Source organism: Lepidochelys olivacea (genome assembly GCF_965140295.1).
Source record: "Lepidochelys olivacea isolate rLepOli2 genome assembly, chromosome: 7".
Lineage (NCBI taxonomy): Eukaryota > Metazoa > Chordata > Testudines > Cheloniidae > Lepidochelys > Lepidochelys olivacea.
In genome coordinates this window covers 24428047-24446030 of record NC_140417.1, presented here as the reverse complement: position 1 = coordinate 24446030, position 17984 = coordinate 24428047, and the positions used below count along the sequence as shown (strand labels likewise).

The window sequence follows — 17984 nt, the reverse complement described above, 5'->3', positions numbered from 1 at the left end:
TGAATGTGGAGGATTTTATTGTTATTGCTTCAAACCAGCCAAGTCACCCATACAGTGAGATTTCTCCCCTTCCCCTAGCTGGTCCACGTAGCTCATTTGGAAGTGCACAAAGAACTCGCTGCTGCATGCCGTTCTTTGTGAGCAAGGACGCTGACTGGATTGGGTACGTTCATCTTCCAACTTTTTCTTTGGATAATGTCAGAGAACAGGGAGGTGGGCATTGGAATTGGTAAGTCAAGAACTCTAGCACACCTAGTCCTGAGAAGGCTTGGAACGCTCAACCCTGGAAATGGACAAATGATTATTTCTTATTTGAATCATATTTATCATAGTGCCTAGGAGCCCCAGTCATGGGCCAGGACCCCATTGTGCTAGGCACTATATAAACACAGCAAAAGGACTGTCTCTGCCCCCAAAGAGCTTACAGAGACTGTAACCGGGTGGCTCACCCACCAAAGGGCTGTGGTTAGCCAACCCTGCTCACAGAATGAGTCATATCTGGAAAAGATCAGGGTGACTGCCCTGCAAAGAGCAGCAGGAGACTGCAGTGAAGAGGAATGGGGGAGTTCAGGGAATGGTAGACAGACTGTGAAAGGCTTCGGCAGGGAAGACTCTGACTAAGAGAGTTGTGACAGGAGTGAGTAGGAGGCGCCTGCTAGGGACCCTGACTTAGAGAAGGGTTTTGGACCGGAAGCCAGAACCAGAGAGCTGAGAGAGGCTGAGCTCCGGCCAGGTAAAACCCGGGAGTACTGGATCCAGCTCCCACTACAGACCCTGACTGAGAGAGGTGCTTGGGAGCCTGAAAGCCAGAGGGGTGAAGAAGGCTGAACTCCAGCCAGGTAAAGCCTGAGAGACTTTGTATTGGGATCTAGTCCTGGGGAGAAAGGCTGGGGACTCTCTACCTAAAGGGACAGACTGACTGAACTGGGGTTGGGGCCTGGAGGGCCAGTACATAAGGAGTCAATAAATGAGGCCCTGAGAAGGGGAGAAATTGGTAGCAGAGCACTTCAGAATGACCTCTGGCTATGCAGGGGTGCTCAGGAGGCAGCTGGCCCTGTTACAGAGTCACCAAACAATAGATGGATACAGACAGGTTAACAGGGGAGTACAGGGAAATGAGTCAGTGTTGGTCAGCATAATAGGCAGTGGTCTCAGCACACCAGCAGCCTAAAGATTTTCATGTTTTTTATTGACTTCATGCCAGAGTGAAGTCTTAAAGAGGTTTTAGAGGGAGGATAATGAGTTAGTTCTGCAGATGTTTAGGGGGAGCTTTTCCCAGGTGTGAGGGGCAACAGGGCAGAAAACAAAGGTGCTTGTTTGAAAATGTAAAGAGTTGGCGAAAGCATCTGGCATCATGGGCTGATTGGAGGCAGGAGCTGACCTTTCAATAATGAATGAGAGATAATAGGTAGGGTGGGGATAGGTCATGGAGGCCTTGAATGTGGTACTCACAAGTGTACTGAAGGGGCAATCTGAACTAGCCACCAGAGGAGACAGACTGGATGACATTATTGGCTGGTGTTTCGAGTTTAGTAGCACTGAGCGGCTCTAATCAAGGCCCTGTTGCACTAGGCATTGTACAAACATAACACAAAGCATTTCAAAGTGCCTCACAAAGTGCCCATCTCCATAGTACAGATGGGGACACTGAAGCTGAAAGTAGCTAAATGATTTCTCCAGCAGGTCAGTGGAATGGGCTGGAGTAGAATCTACATTCCCTGCTCTTGCCACCGAATCACATTACCTTTTTCACTACCGTTGTGTTGGTTGGCTCCAGTGGCCCTTCTCCAAAATGTTCCCTACTCACTTCCTATTGTTGTGCTGTCAGCTGGTCTCTCGCTTATGTGTTGATCCAGTATTTGCTGCCCATCACTGTGCTATCGGTGCCTTAGGTTTATGATGAGACATTAAGGATTTTAATAAGAGAGATCAAACACCCTGCTACCTGCAGCTACTGCTGTATGTATGTAGCTTGTGCAGTGCTTTACCGATACTAAATATTATTAGGAGCTAGTCATCTTCAAAATCCCATCTCAGAAAAAAATGTATATAGTACTCTAGAAAAACTTGTGCAAGCTCTATATTTAACCAGCTCCAACAACTTGTAAGGCCAGATCAGAGCTTTTCTTGTCCTCCTGCTTGTTCATTTCTTTTACTTGCAGAAAGTAAACAAAATTCAATCTGCTGTGGAGGGTGTCCAGTGAGTAAAGTCCAGCTCATGTATATTCTCATTGGTTGCTGATGTTATAATGACTATGAGGGGACAGCAATAACGTTACTTTAAAAAGTACGTTCTGTACATGTTACTGGGATTTCAAATTCCATTCACATGCTGAAGAAGAACTATTCCTACTGCATAAAATTCCTTTTCAGCTGGGAGAGCAGAAGTACCCTTTCAAATGAGGTGAGCTGCACCAGCCCCTTGCTTCTCCTCTGTGCTCCTCTGTTTAAGCAGATGCTAAAGTTTTCACAGCAGTAATTGGCTGGGCTGTGCAAGGTGATCTCTATCTGTGTCATATAATTGGACTTTGCAAGTAGGCAAAATGACTCCCTTATTTAAATACTGAAACTTAAATAAAGAGTTATGGCTACACTTTAGATTAAATAGGCCTGAACCCATTAAATGTTATCTAACTTGAGTAAATAATTATTGGTTAGATCCTCTTCTATATTCTGGGCCTCTGGGTCTTGTATCAATAGTTATTGTTAAAAGAAAAGGAGTACTTGTGGCACCTTAGAGACTAACCAATTTATTTGAGCACAAGTACTCCTTTTCTTTTTGTGAATACAGACTAACAGGGCTGTTACTCTGAAACCAATAGTTATTTTTGTAACCTGTCAGATATTTATACATTAATCCTGCCTCCTCTTTTGCAAGTGGGCAGTGACCATGGCACAGAGAGTGGGGAAGCCTGATTTGAAATGCAAGGCCCTAGAGTATCTGCTTTTTCTGACTCTACACAATGAGAGGGGAAGCGTAAGCTCCAAATCTGAACCTCAAAACAAAAGCCAGCTGACTCAATGGCCAATCCTAGGCATTGGTGTGAGTGAAGGGGGTGGTTTCTCTCCTTTGTGATAATAGGGACAATGAGGCTCTGATCTGAATTCTCTTCCTAGCCCAGCTTCTGTTAAATCTCTGCAGCAGCCTCCCATTAGCCAGTGGAGCATTGGCCTGTGCCATCCACATGCCAGGGCTAGGGGTGGTCAGGGCTGTACCATTGGAACTGGCAATGGAGCATTAACCCTTGGGATGCCCTAGCCCAGGGTCAGATCTTTAAAAGGATAATAGTGGACATCTCCTCTGCTCCAGTGGCACAGATGTGCCAGGGAGGAGAACATTTGAAAAGTTTTAAAACTCTTAGGGAGGTTTGAGTTAAAAAACAAGTCTCTGTAATAGCAGTGCTCAGCTCTTTACAAATACTCACTGATTATGCCTCGGGTGACCAGATAGCAAGTGTGAAAAATCAAGGCACTTTTTGGGGGAGGCGGGCAGTGGGTATAGTTGCATATCTAAGACAAAGCCCCTAATACTGGTACATCTGGTCACCCTAAGGATACCCCACATTGCCCTGTGTGCGAGTTAAATCAATGCTGTTATCCCCATTTTGCAGCTGGGGAAATTTAAGCAAGTAAGTTGTTACTTACTCAGTTCCAAGGAGGAGATTGCTGTCACTGTCTGGATAGGAGCTTCGGAGCTTCTGGCTCTCAGTCCTCTGCTTGGAATTTAAATTCACATGTGAGAGTCTAAAAAGGACTGGGTCTTTAGATAAATAATAGGAACATCCCCAGTTACCGTTGCTAGAATTTTTTTTTAAACAATGTAAGAGTTAGAGACCCTCATGCTTCAAAGCATAAACCATCCACTAACTGCTTGGGATTGGAAATAAGCAGGTGCCCACAGGGGAAATTTACAAAATTGTCCATTGTGAGGCTTCTTGCACCTTACAGTGAAGAATCTTCGATTGGCTATTGTTAGAGCCAGATATCTCATATGGCGTGGCAATCAATATTTCTAGGAGCTCTGAAATCACAGGAAGGGTGTGAGAGAAAACTGAGGGAAATGGCCCAAAGGAGGTCTAATCTAACTTTCTCTCCATGTAACTTCTGATGTCTAATTTCCAAGGTGATTCCTCGATTTACATGGGCACAGAGCTAGGGTGGGGGCTTGACATGAGGGACAACCTCCTTTTATACAATTTGTTCTTAATGTTTCTTGTGTGGTACAACTATAAATATAATGTTAGCAGAAAGAACACCCTACAAAAGAGCAATGAAATTCTATATTAGAATTGAAAGTGAAAGAAGGCTGTGCTCTGTAATTTGTCTGACAGGCTGTTTTCAGGAAGTATCTGGTGAAACTGATCCCAGAGCTTGCTGTAATACATAAATTAGCCTTCTCATAAAAGCGTTATTGGATCTGGTGATTAACTGAGAGTGACTCATGGGCAGGGGTGAGGAAGTGGGTGAAAGATAATGTAATGCTAGCCTGACCTGCATCATCCATTAATTTAAATGGAATTCTGGTCATTTGCTTTCTTCCCAATGTTCTTGGTCCCTCTTCTCTCAGCCACATGTCCCCTAGTCTCTGGTTTTCCTCTCATTCTCACAGGAAGCACATTGCCATCTAATGATCAAAGGAAGGAAGAATTTCAGGACAACCATATGGGCATGGGAGGAACCATGTTTGTTAACTGAGAGTATAGAATTGAATCCAGATTTAAAAACTAGTTTATTAGCACCAGCACTAAATGCAACTTGCCTGTAGAGATGCGCTCTCTGATCACACATCTTCTGTGTACTGTCGGGTCCGAATCTCAGACTCATAAAAGCCGGAACTGGTCAGCCCTGTTACATCATCCAGTTCCTCTCCCAAGGGCCAAGGAAGCAGCGTTCCAGTTATCAATTTTCTCATGTTTTCTCCAGGATTTAGAATGCTAAATTTAATCAAAAAAGGCAAAGATGCAGGTCAGAGCTTGTGTACACCACCTCTTCTCATTTCCATCTACCCCCTGGCTGTGAAATTCACCGAGCAACTTTTATGGCAGTATCAATGCTCTGTGAAGTACACACTATGGCCAGCCTACCTCTGCTGCTGCTTCCGGGGAAGGGGCAAAAGAGCTGGACAGAGCAGGCACGAAGCAAGGAGAAAATAAGGGGTGATGAGAAATGCAACTGCGAGACGGTGTGAATATGTCCTGCAACAGCTATTTCCTGCTTGTGCATTTTAGTTCAAAAAGGGAGATGCTGGAGTCGGAGTTAATTTGTCTGATATATGAAACGTGCAAGTTGGGGAAGATGTGCTATGCTGCGTAGGAGCAGAGGCAGAGGCTTTACGTGAATTAGTATGTCCAGTCGCCTGGCCATCCTACCTGCTCCGGTCTGTTGTGGGAGGGGAGGCAGCACCCTGTGGACTACTTGGCCCTTGTCTTATATCAGCTACTGCTGGAGAGGCAGGGAAGAGAGCAAGGGGCAGAGAAGGGAGACACAGGTGAGACAAAGGGAGAGCAGGCAAGAAGCAGAAACGGGCCGGGGGCTTAACCCCTTATAGTCATTCATGCACCATTCCCCTACCACAGCCATAGCACCCTGCCCTGCTCCCAGCACCCAAATACGCCCCCCACTCCTCTGACCAGCTCCTTCCAGCCCCTGCCTCCCATATCAGCTCCCCTCACCTACCGGCACCCCAGCCCCTTCCCCACAGCCCTTCCCCCCCGGCACTCCGGCCCCTTCCCCACAGCCCTTCCCCCCACACCTACAACACTCCCCCCTTCCTCACAGCCCTTCCCCCACACCCACCACCACCCCGACCCACTCCCCACAGCCCTTCCCCCTGGCACCCCGACCCCTTCCGCCTATCCCTTCCCCCCCTGGCACTCCGACCCCTTCCCCATAGCCCTTCCCCCCACCGGCACCCCGACCTCTTCCCCCTATCCCTTCCCCCCACACTTACAACACTCCCCCGTTCCTCACAGCCCTTCCCCCGCACCCACCACCACCCCGCCCCACTCCCCACAGCCCTTCCCCCCCCCCGCGGCACCCCGACCCCTTCCGCCTATCCCTTCCCCCCCTGGCACTCCGACCCCTTCCCCATAGCCCTTCCCCCCACCGGCACCCCGACCTCTTCCCCCTATCCCTTCCCCCCACACTTACAACACTCCCCCGTTCCTCACAGCCCTTCCCCCGCACCCACCACCACCCCGACCCCTTCCCCACAGCCCTTCCCCCCCCCCCGCGGCACCCCGACCCCTTCCGCCTATCCCTTCCCCCCCTGGCACTCCGACCCCTTCCCCATAGCCCTTCCCCCCATCGGCACCCCGACCTCTTCCCCCTATCCCTTCCCCCCACACTTACAACACTCCCCCGTTCCTCACAGCCCTTCCCCCGCACCCACCACCACCCCGACCCCTTCCCCACAGCCCTTCCCCCCCCGGCACCCCGACCCCTTCCGCCTATCCCTTCCCCCCCTGGCACTCCGACCCCTTCCCCATAGCCCTTCCCCCCATCGGCACCCCGACCTCTTCCCCCTATCCCTTCCCCCCACACTTACAACACTCCCCCGTTCCTCACAGCCCTTCCCCCGCACCCACCACCACCCCGACCCCTTCCCCACAGCCCTTCCCCCCCCGGCACCCCGACCCCTTCCGCCTATCCCTTCCCCCCCTGGCACTCCGACCCCTTCCCCATAGCCCTTCCCCCCATCGGCACCCCGACCTCTTCCCCCTATCCCTTCCCCCCACACTTACAACACTCCCCCGTTCCTCACAGCCCTTCCCCCGCACCCACCACCACCCCGACCCCTTCCCCACAGCCCTTCCCCCCCCCGCGGCACCCCGACCCCTTCCTCACAGCCCCTCCGCCCTGGCACCCCGACCCATTCCCCACAGCCCTTCCCCCACACCCACAACACCCCCCCCCCGTTCCCCACAGCCCTCCCCTTCCCCCCTCCCGCTCTGCCAGCTGCGCGCAGCCCCCTCCCCAGTGAAACGCGCCATGCAGCACCCTGGCCAGCTCCGCCCGCATCTCTCCCGCCCCCTCCCCCCCCCCCCCCCCACCAGCCAGCCCACAGTGAAGATGGCGGCCGCTGCAGCCTGCGCCGGGCGGGCGCTACCACTGCGGGGCGGCGGGAGGGGAGCGGGAGGGCGGAGCGGACCATCGGGGCAGCCGGGAGCCATGTTGGGGCTGCGGGAGGAGGCGATGCCGCCGCCGCGGAGCAGCCCGGCCCGCGCAGGAGCCAGCCGCCGCCTGTAGATGGTGGCGGGGCGGCGGGGGGCAGAGCCAGAGGCGGAGCGGAGCCGAGGGAGCGCTAGGGCCGGGCGCCCGGGGGCGGGGAGGGGGCCGGGGGGAACATGGCTGAGCCGCTGTCGCCGCTGCCGGGACCGAGCCGCCGGGGGCGGCTACTGCTGCTGCTGCTTCTCCTTCTCCCTTTGTTCCCCCTCGGCCGGGGGGAGCGGGGAGCCGAGGGGCCCGGGGGCTGCGCCCGGCGCGGGGAGCCGGGACCCGGGGAGAGCCGGGAGCAGGAGGGGCCGAGCAGGGGGCTGGCGTGCGCGGAGGCCCGCTGGCGGGGCTTAGTCCTCCTGGGTGGGATGCACGGAGCCGGCTCGGCCGCCGGGGGCTCGGCTGTGGGCAGGGGGTGTCGCTGCGGCTGCCCCCTCCCGCGGGCGGGGGGTCGGAGGGGAGCCCTGCCCGGGAAGCCGCGGCGGGGCAGGGGGGGCCCCCGAGCTGGCTCGGGGCCCCCGCTGTGGGGCACGAAGAGGACTCCGCTCCCGGCAGCTGCCCAGGGGGAGCGGGCCGGCGGCTCCCCCTGCTTGTGGATTATAAACGCCCCGGCGCTGGCCCCGGAGCCGCCGGGCCTGGCCCGGGAGGGCGCTGGGCAGCCCCGCACCCAGAGCCCCGGCGGCTGGGCAGCAGCGCCGAGCCACGGCCGCAGGACTAGCGGGAAAGGCTGCACCGAGCCGCCGTGGCACCAAGGCAGGGAGCCGGCCGAGCAGCCAGGGAGCGGGGCGGGTCCGGAGAGCCCAGGCACCTTCGTCTCCCTCGGGACCGACTGCAGCGGGGCCCAGAGCCCCGGGGAGGAGGCGAGCGGACAGCAGCGGGGCCGGGACAATGGGGCTGGCTCCCTGGACAGTGCGGGCGGCCAGAGGGACAGAGCCTGCTGCGGCTGTGCGAGCCAGAGCCCCCTGCGCCCTGCCACAGGGGCCCCGAGCTCCCCCGGGGGCTGGCTGAGCGCGGCGGGCGCAGGGCACTCCCTGCACGGCGAGCGGCTGTGTGTAATGCAAGTGGCAAGGCACCAGCCCAGTCCCGGCGCGTACAACTGCACGGATCCCTGGCAGCTGGAAATCTGGGAGTCCCTGGCCCCGGGGGCGAGGCTCCGGCACCCGGAGAGGTACCCGCCGGCCTCGGAGAGCCGCTCCTGGTTTGCAAAGATGCAGCTGAGGCCGCCACCCTGCCGCCGCAGCCGCTCGCACCTCAGTGAGTGGCTGACCCTAGTGACCTGTCTTCAGCGGTGTGCAGGGAGACAGCCGCCCGGCCGGCGCGCAGGCGAGCGCTGGGGAGCCAGCCCGGACCATAGTGTGCGGTTGGAGAAGGATACGGAAGGGCAGGCGCAGGCCGGTGAGTTGGAAGAGGCCGTTTCAGCACCACCTTCACCCGGGACAGCTCCCAGAGCGACCCGAGGACTCGATCCAGTCCGCGCTCCGCCCACGCCGCACAGAAAGCAGGATCCCTGTCTGTTTTTTCACCTGTTTGATTCCACCAAAGGCTGTTTACAAACTCTTTGCTTTGCCGTGGACTTTGGGAGCCCCTCAGCCCTGGAGCTCTTTGGTCACCTGCCAGTAAAGCCTAGTCCAACTATGCAGCTTGATCTAACACATTATCCGCCTGTCAAGCAAAGGAGGAAGCGAGAGAGTGCATTCCTACCATTATTAAGGACTAGCAGGGCAGCCAACCGCCACCCGCACTTCCCTCAGTATAATTACCAGGTTCAGGTGGCTGAAAACCAGCCTCCAGGGACTCCTGTGATAACTATGGCAGCACAAGACCCCGATTCAGGGGAGGCTGGGAAGCTAGTCTACTCCATGGATGCCCTGATGAACAGCAGGTCCATGGAGCTGTTTAGCATTGACCCCAAGAATGGTCTCATCACCACCACCAAAGCTTTGGATAGAGAGACTATGGACCTGCACTATTTCCGGGTTACTGCTGTGGATCATGGCATCCCCCGTCTTTCTGCTACCACCATGATTGCTGTAACTGTTGCTGACCGAAATGATCATGATCCTGTTTTTGAGCAGAGTGAGTACAGAGAGACTATTAGGGAAAATGTAGAAGAAGGCTACCCTATCTTACAGCTGAGGGCCACGGATGTGGACTCCCCACACAATGCAAACATCAGGTATCGATTTGTGAATGAGCAAGCAGCCCACTCTGTCTTTGAGATAGATCCCAGGTCAGGTCTGATCACCACCAGCGGGCAAGTGGACAGAGAGAAAATGGAGAAATATTCTTTGGTGGTGGAGGCAAACGACCAGGGTAAGGAGCCTGGGCCCAGATCTGCCACAGTTAAAGTCTATATCACAGTTCTGGATGAGAATGACAATTCCCCTCAGTTCAGTGAAAAACGCTACATCGTCCAGGTGAGAGAGGATATAAGACCCCATACAGAAATTTTGCGAGTTACTGCCACTGACGTGGACAAAGACAATAATGCTTTAGTCCATTATAACATCATCAGTGGGAACAGCAGAGGCCAGTTCTCCATTGACAGTGTGACTGGGGAGATACAGGTGGTCGCACCTTTGGATTTTGAAGTTGAACGTGAATATGCCCTGAGGATACGTGCTCAGGATGCAGGGCGCCCTCCTTTGTCTAACAACACTGGCATGGCCAGCATCCAAGTAGTGGACATTAATGATCATGCCCCAATCTTTGTCAGCACCCCCTTTCAAATCTCTGTCCTGGAAAATGCCCCCCTTGGCCATTCAGTGATCCACATCCAGGCAGTGGATGCAGATTACGGGGAGAACTCTCGTCTGGAATATAAACTAACTGGGGTCTCAGCTGACACCCCTTTTGTGGTGAACAGCGCCACTGGGTGGATCACAGTGAGTGGCCCCTTGGACCGTGAGTCAGTGGAGCACTATTTCTTTGGGGTAGAGGCTCGGGACCATGGCTCTCCATCCTTATCTGCCTCCGCTAGTGTCACCATCACTGTCATGGATGTGAATGACAATCGACCTGAATTCACCCAAAAGGAGTATTTCATCCGGCTAAATGAGGATGCTGCTGTGGGGACCAGTGTTCTCAGTGTCACGGCAATCGACAGGGATGTGAACAGTGCCATAAGCTACCAGATAACTGGGGGGAACACCCGGAACCGCTTTTCTATCAGTACTCAGGGAGGAGTGGGGCTGATCACTCTCTCTCTACCCTTGGACTACAAGCAAGAGAGGCGTTATGTGCTAACAGTGACTGCTTCTGACCGGACACTGCATGACAACTGTCACATTCATATCAACATCACTGATGCCAACACCCATCGGCCTGTGTTCCAGAGTGCCCACTATTCAGTGAGTGTCAATGAGGACCGTCCTGTGGGCAGCACTGTGGTGGTCATCAGTGCCACCGATGATGATGTGGGGGAAAATGCCAGGATCACTTATTACCTAGAGGACAATATTCCTCAGTTTCGTATTGATGCGGACTCTGGTGCCATCACATTGCAGGCGGAGCTGGACTACGAAGACCAGGTCACCTACACCTTGGCCATCACTGCCAAAGATAACGGGATCCCTCAGAAAGCGGACACCACCTATGTAGAAATCATGGTGAATGATGTAAATGACAACGCCCCTCAGTTTGTCAGTGCTCACTATCAAGGCATTATATCAGAGGATGCCCCTCCATTCACCAGCGTGCTCCAGATCTCTGCCACTGACCGCGATGCCCACACCAATGGGCGGGTACAATACACCTTCCAGAATGGGGAGGATGGGGATGGGGATTTTACCATAGAGCCCACCTCTGGGATTATCCGTACTGTCCGCAGGCTGGACCGAGAGAGTGTCCCAGTCTATGAGCTGACTGCCTATGCTGTGGACAGGGGGGTCCCCGCGCAAAGAACCCCAGTCAACATTCAAGTCACTGTTCAAGATGTGAATGACAATGCCCCTGTTTTCCCAGCTGAAGAGTTTGAGGTTTTGGTGAAGGAGAACAGCATTGTGGGCTCTGTGGTGGCCCAGATCACAGCCATTGACCCAGATGAGGGACCTAATGCCCAGATCATGTATCAGATTGTGGAAGGCAACATCCCTGAGATCTTCCAGATGGACATATTTTCTGGGGAGCTCACTGCCTTGATTGACCTGGATTATGAGACAAAGCCCGAATATGTAATTGTGGTCCAGGCAACGTCTGCCCCCCTGGTCAGCAGAGCCACAGTCCACATCAAACTCATTGACCAGAATGACAATAGCCCTGTCCTCAGGAACTTCCAGATCCTCTTCAACAACTACATTTCCAACAGGTCCAACACCTTCCCTTCGGGGGTCATAGGGAAGATCCCGGCTTATGACCCAGATGTGTCCGACAGGCTCTTCTACACTTTTGAACGGGGCAATGAGCTGCACTTGTTGATTGTAAATCAGTCAAGTGGTGAGCTGAGGCTGAGCCGTAAGCTGGACAACAATCGTCCCCTGGTGGCCTCCATGCTGGTGACGGTCACAGGTAAGATATTTAAACTCTTTGGATGACTGTGATAATTTAAACATTTCCTAGAGATGTTCAGGTGGTTCCAGGCTGGAGACTCCAACATGTATCTTGTGGTGCTGAGTTTTCAGCATTTGGGCCATTATTTTACTTAAAATCTGAAAAAATAAAATAAAATAAATGTGGGTATGATAGTATCCATACTACTGGAGCATCTTGAAAAGCGTTTGAAATGTTAGGATGACAATGCTGTATAACAGCAAAGTGTTGCTATTTAGCTAGAAGATCAGTTCGTTATAGCTTTAAGCATGAGGTGCTCTCTCTAGTAAATGCTGGTATTTTTGATACACTGCATAGGATGCTGGCTTGGGAAGCACACTGCTTTTCCTGGTGGCTGAACAGACTGCTCCTGCTGGTTCCTAGAGGCTGCTGACCCCAGGGGCTGAATGTGCCATCTCTGTTTTGCTTTGAGCCCCTCCTAAGTCAGAGAGTGAGCCATTCCCATCCTTCAGGGCCTGAGCATGCTCTTGCCACTGTGCTCTCAGCTTTTGCTGATTCAGGGAGTGAGGGACCAAGCTTGGGTCTCAAACTCAGCCCCTTAAAAAATCTTTTTCAAATGTTTGCTGTTACCATTCCCCTTTTTGTCTTCAACTCCCTTTTTGTTCTCCCCACCCTTCCAAAAATAGTTCATGTTTCAAAATTCTGGTTTGGGAATATTAATACTACAAATACTTAGGGCTACATTTCAAAAGCAGCTTCTACAATTTTGAATTCATTTTTTGGAATCCAAGTTATTGCTTGCACAGAAATTGGGTGTAAAAGATCGCAGGCACAGTTTTAGAAGAGAGGTTTACAATGTATCCCCTAAATTGTCAGTGTAGGCCCTTGTGTGATGTGTATCCCCTATATTAATGTGTGTATCCATACTCACTTCCCCTGTGACATAGTGAGTTACTGTTATCCCCACTTTACAGATGTGGATCAGAGGCACAGATGGATTAAGTGACTTGCCCGAGGTCACACAGGAAACTGATGGCAGAACCAAATTTGAATGTAGATCTTGTGAGTCCCAGTCCTTTGCCTTTACCACAAGACCATCCTTCCTGCCTTGTAGAGGCTGTTTCTTGAAATACCAAATAACCTATGTGTGACTTGTAGAAGGAGGTGGGGGAGGTGTCCATTTGGAGGGTATCAGTGACACAGACTAAGTTATGTAGCTGTGTCTAGGGAGGCTTACATTATTCATGACTTTCCACAGATCCTCACCTTCCATCTAACCCTTCCTCCTCCTTCCCTCACCCTACCAGCTCATTTAGTGAGTGAGCTTGGAAAATAAGGCCCTTGTTCCTTTCAAAAGATGGAGTATGGGCTTTAAATGGTGATATGTTCAGTCCAGGCCAGCGTACTCAGCTCCAGCGCCTCACTAGATTGAGGTTCTTTAGGGGTTAATTGTAACTGCAGGGCAGGGTAATATCATATTCAGACACACACATGCACAGACTGATTACTAGAGATGGGGGGAGCCATGCTGACCTTTCTTGCTTCTGCCAGAGTATGTTTATGCAGGCTCTGCCTCCTAACACACTTAACCCTGCACAAAGGCAGGGGGAAATCACATTTCAAGGCCTTGCACTAAACTACCTTAGAACAACAAGGCTCTTGAAATTACCATGTAATTATTTTCCAGTGGAAGTGAGGCTAGAAAAAGCTAAGCTCACAGTGGCAAGAAGGATAAGAAAGAAAGCCCAGTCTTGCAGGAGGGGAGCAGAATGGAAAATGTGCCTTTTGTTGGTTTCAGTGGGCACTAGGGGTGTTTAGGTTTGGATCCTGCTTGTAAGAATATCACCTTCCTGTAGCCCTGGCATTTTTTATTATTCTGTTATTTACTGAGCACCATCCATGCACTTTATAAACATATAGTGATGGAAGGCCCAAAGCTCACAGTCAGAATCAACACAAAATTATAGTGACATCTAAAGAAAGGGCTAGGGGCATTTTGCAGATTAAAATGAACTTAAATTAAAATTTGATTACACTGTTCATTTCTATACAGTGCAGTCTTAAAGCTGCTGTACCAAAATGAACTTCCTTCTGTAACCCAAGTGCATTCATTTCTGAAGATCCACAGCAATAAAAGCACATTGGTAAGATACCCAGAGCTATTATCATATAACAGACCAAGAACGTTCCCAGTGTGGGAGAAGCTTTCATTGCTCTGCGTGGGTTTTTGGTCTCTTTCGTAAAATGCTAGAGGGCTACAGACTGGAAGGAAGGCTCGAATGTAGCACTACACTAAAGAATAGATTACCACTACACTGAATATATGAATATATGAAACAGAATATACCAAGTGCCTGTTCAGTCTCCATCTCTGTTTGGCTGCCAGCTGTATTTGTTATCTACTAGGATCGTGTCATTGGTAGGGTTAATATGGCGTGAGGAGGAAGGGAAGACTGTAATAGTACTAAAACAATATTATTCCACAGGGACTGAAATAACAAAACCACTGATAGGCAGCAAAAACAATAGACTTTGGCTCAGAGGCATAAAGTGTTTGAGTTGGAGTGGCAGGTCTCAAAGGGAAACGTACAGGAGTTTCCTGAGGGTGATTGGATGGATCCCCCTATAATGCCTCTGAAAGAACCAATGTCAGACCTACACTCTGTCCAAAGAAGGCTGGATGCAGCTCCCAATGGAGCCAATCATCATTAGTGTCCTCTGTGCATAAAACCCACTTTGGGGTTATTGCATCTTCATTTTAAGCATCTGCCACAGTTGAGCCAGGATACTGGATTAGATGAGCCATTGGTCTGACCTGGTATGGCAAGTCCTATGGCAGGCATCACTGCGTGAGCCTTTTCCTCGGAAGTGACAAGATCAAACCCACCATGCACAATAGCTAACTAGTTCATGGCAGCTAGCATTTTGCATGAAACTTTGTCTCATCAGTGCTTGAAATCTTTCACAGTGGGTATCAATGCACAAAACCTTCCACATCCTGGCAGGTGGTGAGAGTGCATGCCCAACTCAAACCAAAATGGGTTGCACTTTGGAGTCCGACTGTAGCAGTTGTTGCCCCTCCCAGACAGCTCTGGTGACTAGTCTTTACCAAGTGGCCAGGAGCCTGAGAACTTGCATCTGTCATCCGTGCCTCTGTTACTCCAGACTGCACAATTGTAATATGCTCTATTTAGGGCTACCTCTGAAGTCCACCCTGAAATGCCGGCTGGTTCAGTATGCAGGGCCTGGGTGGCTCACAATGAGTACATAACATTGTTCATTCACATCTCTGAATTAGACTCCTGTTTGCTTCTCAGTGCCATTCAAGGTGGTGGTGATGCTCTTTAAAGCTCGGAAAGGTCTGGGAACCAGTTATCTAAGGTGCCTCTTACCTTATACTTCACCATGGCATTTAAGATCAAATGGGGTGCATTTGTTGTCAGGTCCTTAGTTTAAACACTGAGTCAAATCCCTCTATTGAAGTCAATGAAGTTACCATAGGGCTGAATTTGTCCTCCATTGTTTGTTGCCAAGTTTTTCTCTGGAGAGGCCCTGCTTTTGGAACTTGCTCCCCTTGCAGGTCCATTATTAGTAACCTTTAGGGCATGGCGCAACACACACTTATTTAGGTTAGGTGTTAAGTAACAGTTTGGCAGTGTCCTTGGATATTATGTTTTAATCTCCATATTTAAAGCTGCCAAGGCAAGAGGCCCTGTAATTAATTTAGTGATAATACACTCCGCAAGTTAAATTTGACCAGATTCACAAGATCTCACAATTCCCCCAAATTATATATATCATGAACTTGAAAGAGCTGCTGATGCCTCCTGGAAAACAGAGAGGAACATTTACCTCAGAAACAATTCTCTCTTAGTTTCTCTTTCCTTTCATGCCTTACTCCTAAAGACATTTTCATAAAAAACACCAAGATCTTTCCAACACAGGCATCTCTCTTGCTCCTTATTCCCAAATGTGAATGTTGTGAATCTTTATTTGTGATGGCATCATCATCTCTTAGGCAACTGATTGTGAGGCTACAAACAGGATTATGACATGAGATGGGGAAAGAAACATCAGAGGCTGCTGAGCTCCTAAAAGACAAAGGTCCCAGAGGACATACAGAAAAGCTGGTGTTCAGGGAGAATTGTTTCTGAATAAAATGTTTTCTATGAGGCATTGATTCTTCTGTATCTTTGGTTTATGGGGCCTGGTGATTGAAGTGTTAGGAAAAACAACAGTAAGATTGTATATTCTGCATCCCTCGCTGTTTCTGCTTGGCGTGGCATTGGACACCAGAAAAAGAGACATTAAGCTATCATTGGGGGAAAGGGACTACTGAGACATTCAGGCTTGAGTATTAACCATAAACTGGGATATCCTGAATTGAACTTGTTCCCTGTACTTTGGAGATGGGCTCCAAGTGTGCAGCACTAGTCTCTGATGGCTGCTTCGTCAGGCAGCATTTGTCATGAGCAGATGTAACTGTGTCATAATGTAGCATCTAGTGATGTTCACTCTGGGGTGAGAGGTTTGAATGTGATTGGTGGTTGGCTTTCTGCTAGGTCCGTTGGCTTTCACTTACCCAGTATCTTTAACAGTATAGTGCCTACAGCTTCCACCATGGATGGACCCAAACCTACTGTTATGGAGGTGTTCTCTGGCAGAGTGGGACACAAAGCCTCTGCATAGCTCTCACACACTAACACTCTCTGCTCCAGGGTGCTGAATGACACAGCAAAGTGTGTATATGTTGCGGGGGGAGAAACCGAGGGAGCCCCAAGGCTTTGAGAAAAGAAGAGGCCCCAGTGTGACTGAAGAGGAGATAAAGATGCTAGGCTGCTTTAGCAAGTCTGGCCATGCTGCTCAACTCCTTTCTTCCCTCTCCTCTTCAGAGGGTGTTTTACAGAATGTGACTGCAATTTTATCTTCCATTCTCAGGCCATTAACTCAAGAGCAGCCTCTGAGACCTCACAGCCTCTCTTCACTTGCAAAGTTAGCCTGGGATGGTCCATCATAATGCAGCACTGAGTACTTCATGGACTGAAACAAGGCCAGGCTGGTAAATGAATGGAGAAGAACCCTCCCTGACCCCCCTCAAATGAGATCTAATCATCTCAACCTGTCTGAAAGGAGAAAGAGCGGTGTAGGTGTGGGACAGGGATAGGAGGTGGTACAGCTTGGAAGAAGAATGGGAAGTGAGGAGCTGACAACTGTTTCCTCTCAGGCCATATAGATGGGTATCTCCTCTGGGAATAGGTGGGTAGAGTGGGTGGCTGAGCAGCTTTCCAGCTGTATAGATGGCTCTCCCTTGGGTAAGTGAGAGAGACAAGGTGGGTGAGGTAGTATCTTTTATTGGACCAACTTCTGTTGGTGAGAGAGACAAGTGTTCAAGCTACACGGAGCTCCTCTTGGAAAGCTTGTCTCTTTCACCGACAGAAGTTGGTCCAATGAAAAATATTACCTCACCCCGCTTTGTCTCTCTAATATCCTGGGACCAACCCATCTACAACAAAACTGCAAACACCTGGGACATTCAGGCATGCAGGCCTATCCAGGGCCCCTGTTCTCTCAGGATAGTTGGGTTTATCCTGAGGGGGTGGAGCACTTTGATCTGCTCCCTCAGTCTCTATAGCTCTATACCTCTCCAGCTTTGTATGTGGTTATTGTAAACCTCAATTCAATGCAAAAGTAGCAATCCCTCCTCCCTGCTGCTGAACCTGGGTTTGCCCTGAGGCTGGAAACTCTCTTTCCTGCCTCTCCTCCCTACCTTCCCTGTGGGCAAGTTTCCAGGACACACCTCTTTGTAGGACAAGAATAGTCACCAATATCTGGCTCGCCATCCATTCACCAGGGCCGGAGTTAATCAGAATGGCTGAGGAGTCTGTGATTAAATGGTTCCCAGGGGTGTTAGTGCCTCCAGTCAGCTTTGGGGTTTCTTTGTTTTTTTGGAGGGTCATTCCCTGAGCCATCTGCGTCCCCTTAATGTGGCAGGGACAGGGAGGCCAGGCAAAGGCCTGAGCTCCATTACAGGCAGTACTGTCAAGTGGGATGCATTGTGTTGTGCAGACAGTGAATACTGAACAGCCCACATGGGGTCACTTGGACTAGCCCCCCCCCCCCTTGTGTAAAGCAGGGGCTGGGTGGTATGTCACAATGAACAGATCTTCGGGCTGGGGCAAGCCGGGAATGCATTGTCAAGGCCTGGTGGAGTCTCTATCACCGCTTTGTGCTTCAGAAGCACCATCTATGGTCTGGATTCTGGTATCACTTGTTGTCAGACG

The 17984-nt window shown here is 51.0% G+C and overlaps 1 protein-coding gene and 1 long non-coding RNA gene across 2 annotated transcripts in view; one reads left to right on the top strand and one right to left on the bottom strand.

Moving 5' to 3' along the window:
* LOC311523103 lies at positions 1-5437 on the bottom strand. Its single transcript, XR_014712264.1, has 5 exons — positions 5370-5437; positions 4760-4934; positions 4492-4624; positions 3646-3713; positions 1-283 (listed from the first exon to the last, which is right to left on the bottom strand). It is a non-coding gene; the product is annotated as an uncharacterized lncRNA (long non-coding RNA).
* A 2872-nt stretch (positions 5438-8309) lies between these two features.
* The window catches only part of CELSR3 (cadherin EGF LAG seven-pass G-type receptor 3), a 67572-nt gene continuing 57897 nt past the window's right edge, over positions 8310-17984 (top strand). Inside the window, exon 1 of the mRNA XM_084634594.1 lies at positions 8310-11721. Within this exon, the coding sequence (XP_084490720.1) occupies positions 8424-11721 (3298 nt within the window). The 5' untranslated portion in view covers positions 8310-8423. The remainder of the gene's footprint in view (positions 11722-17984) is intronic.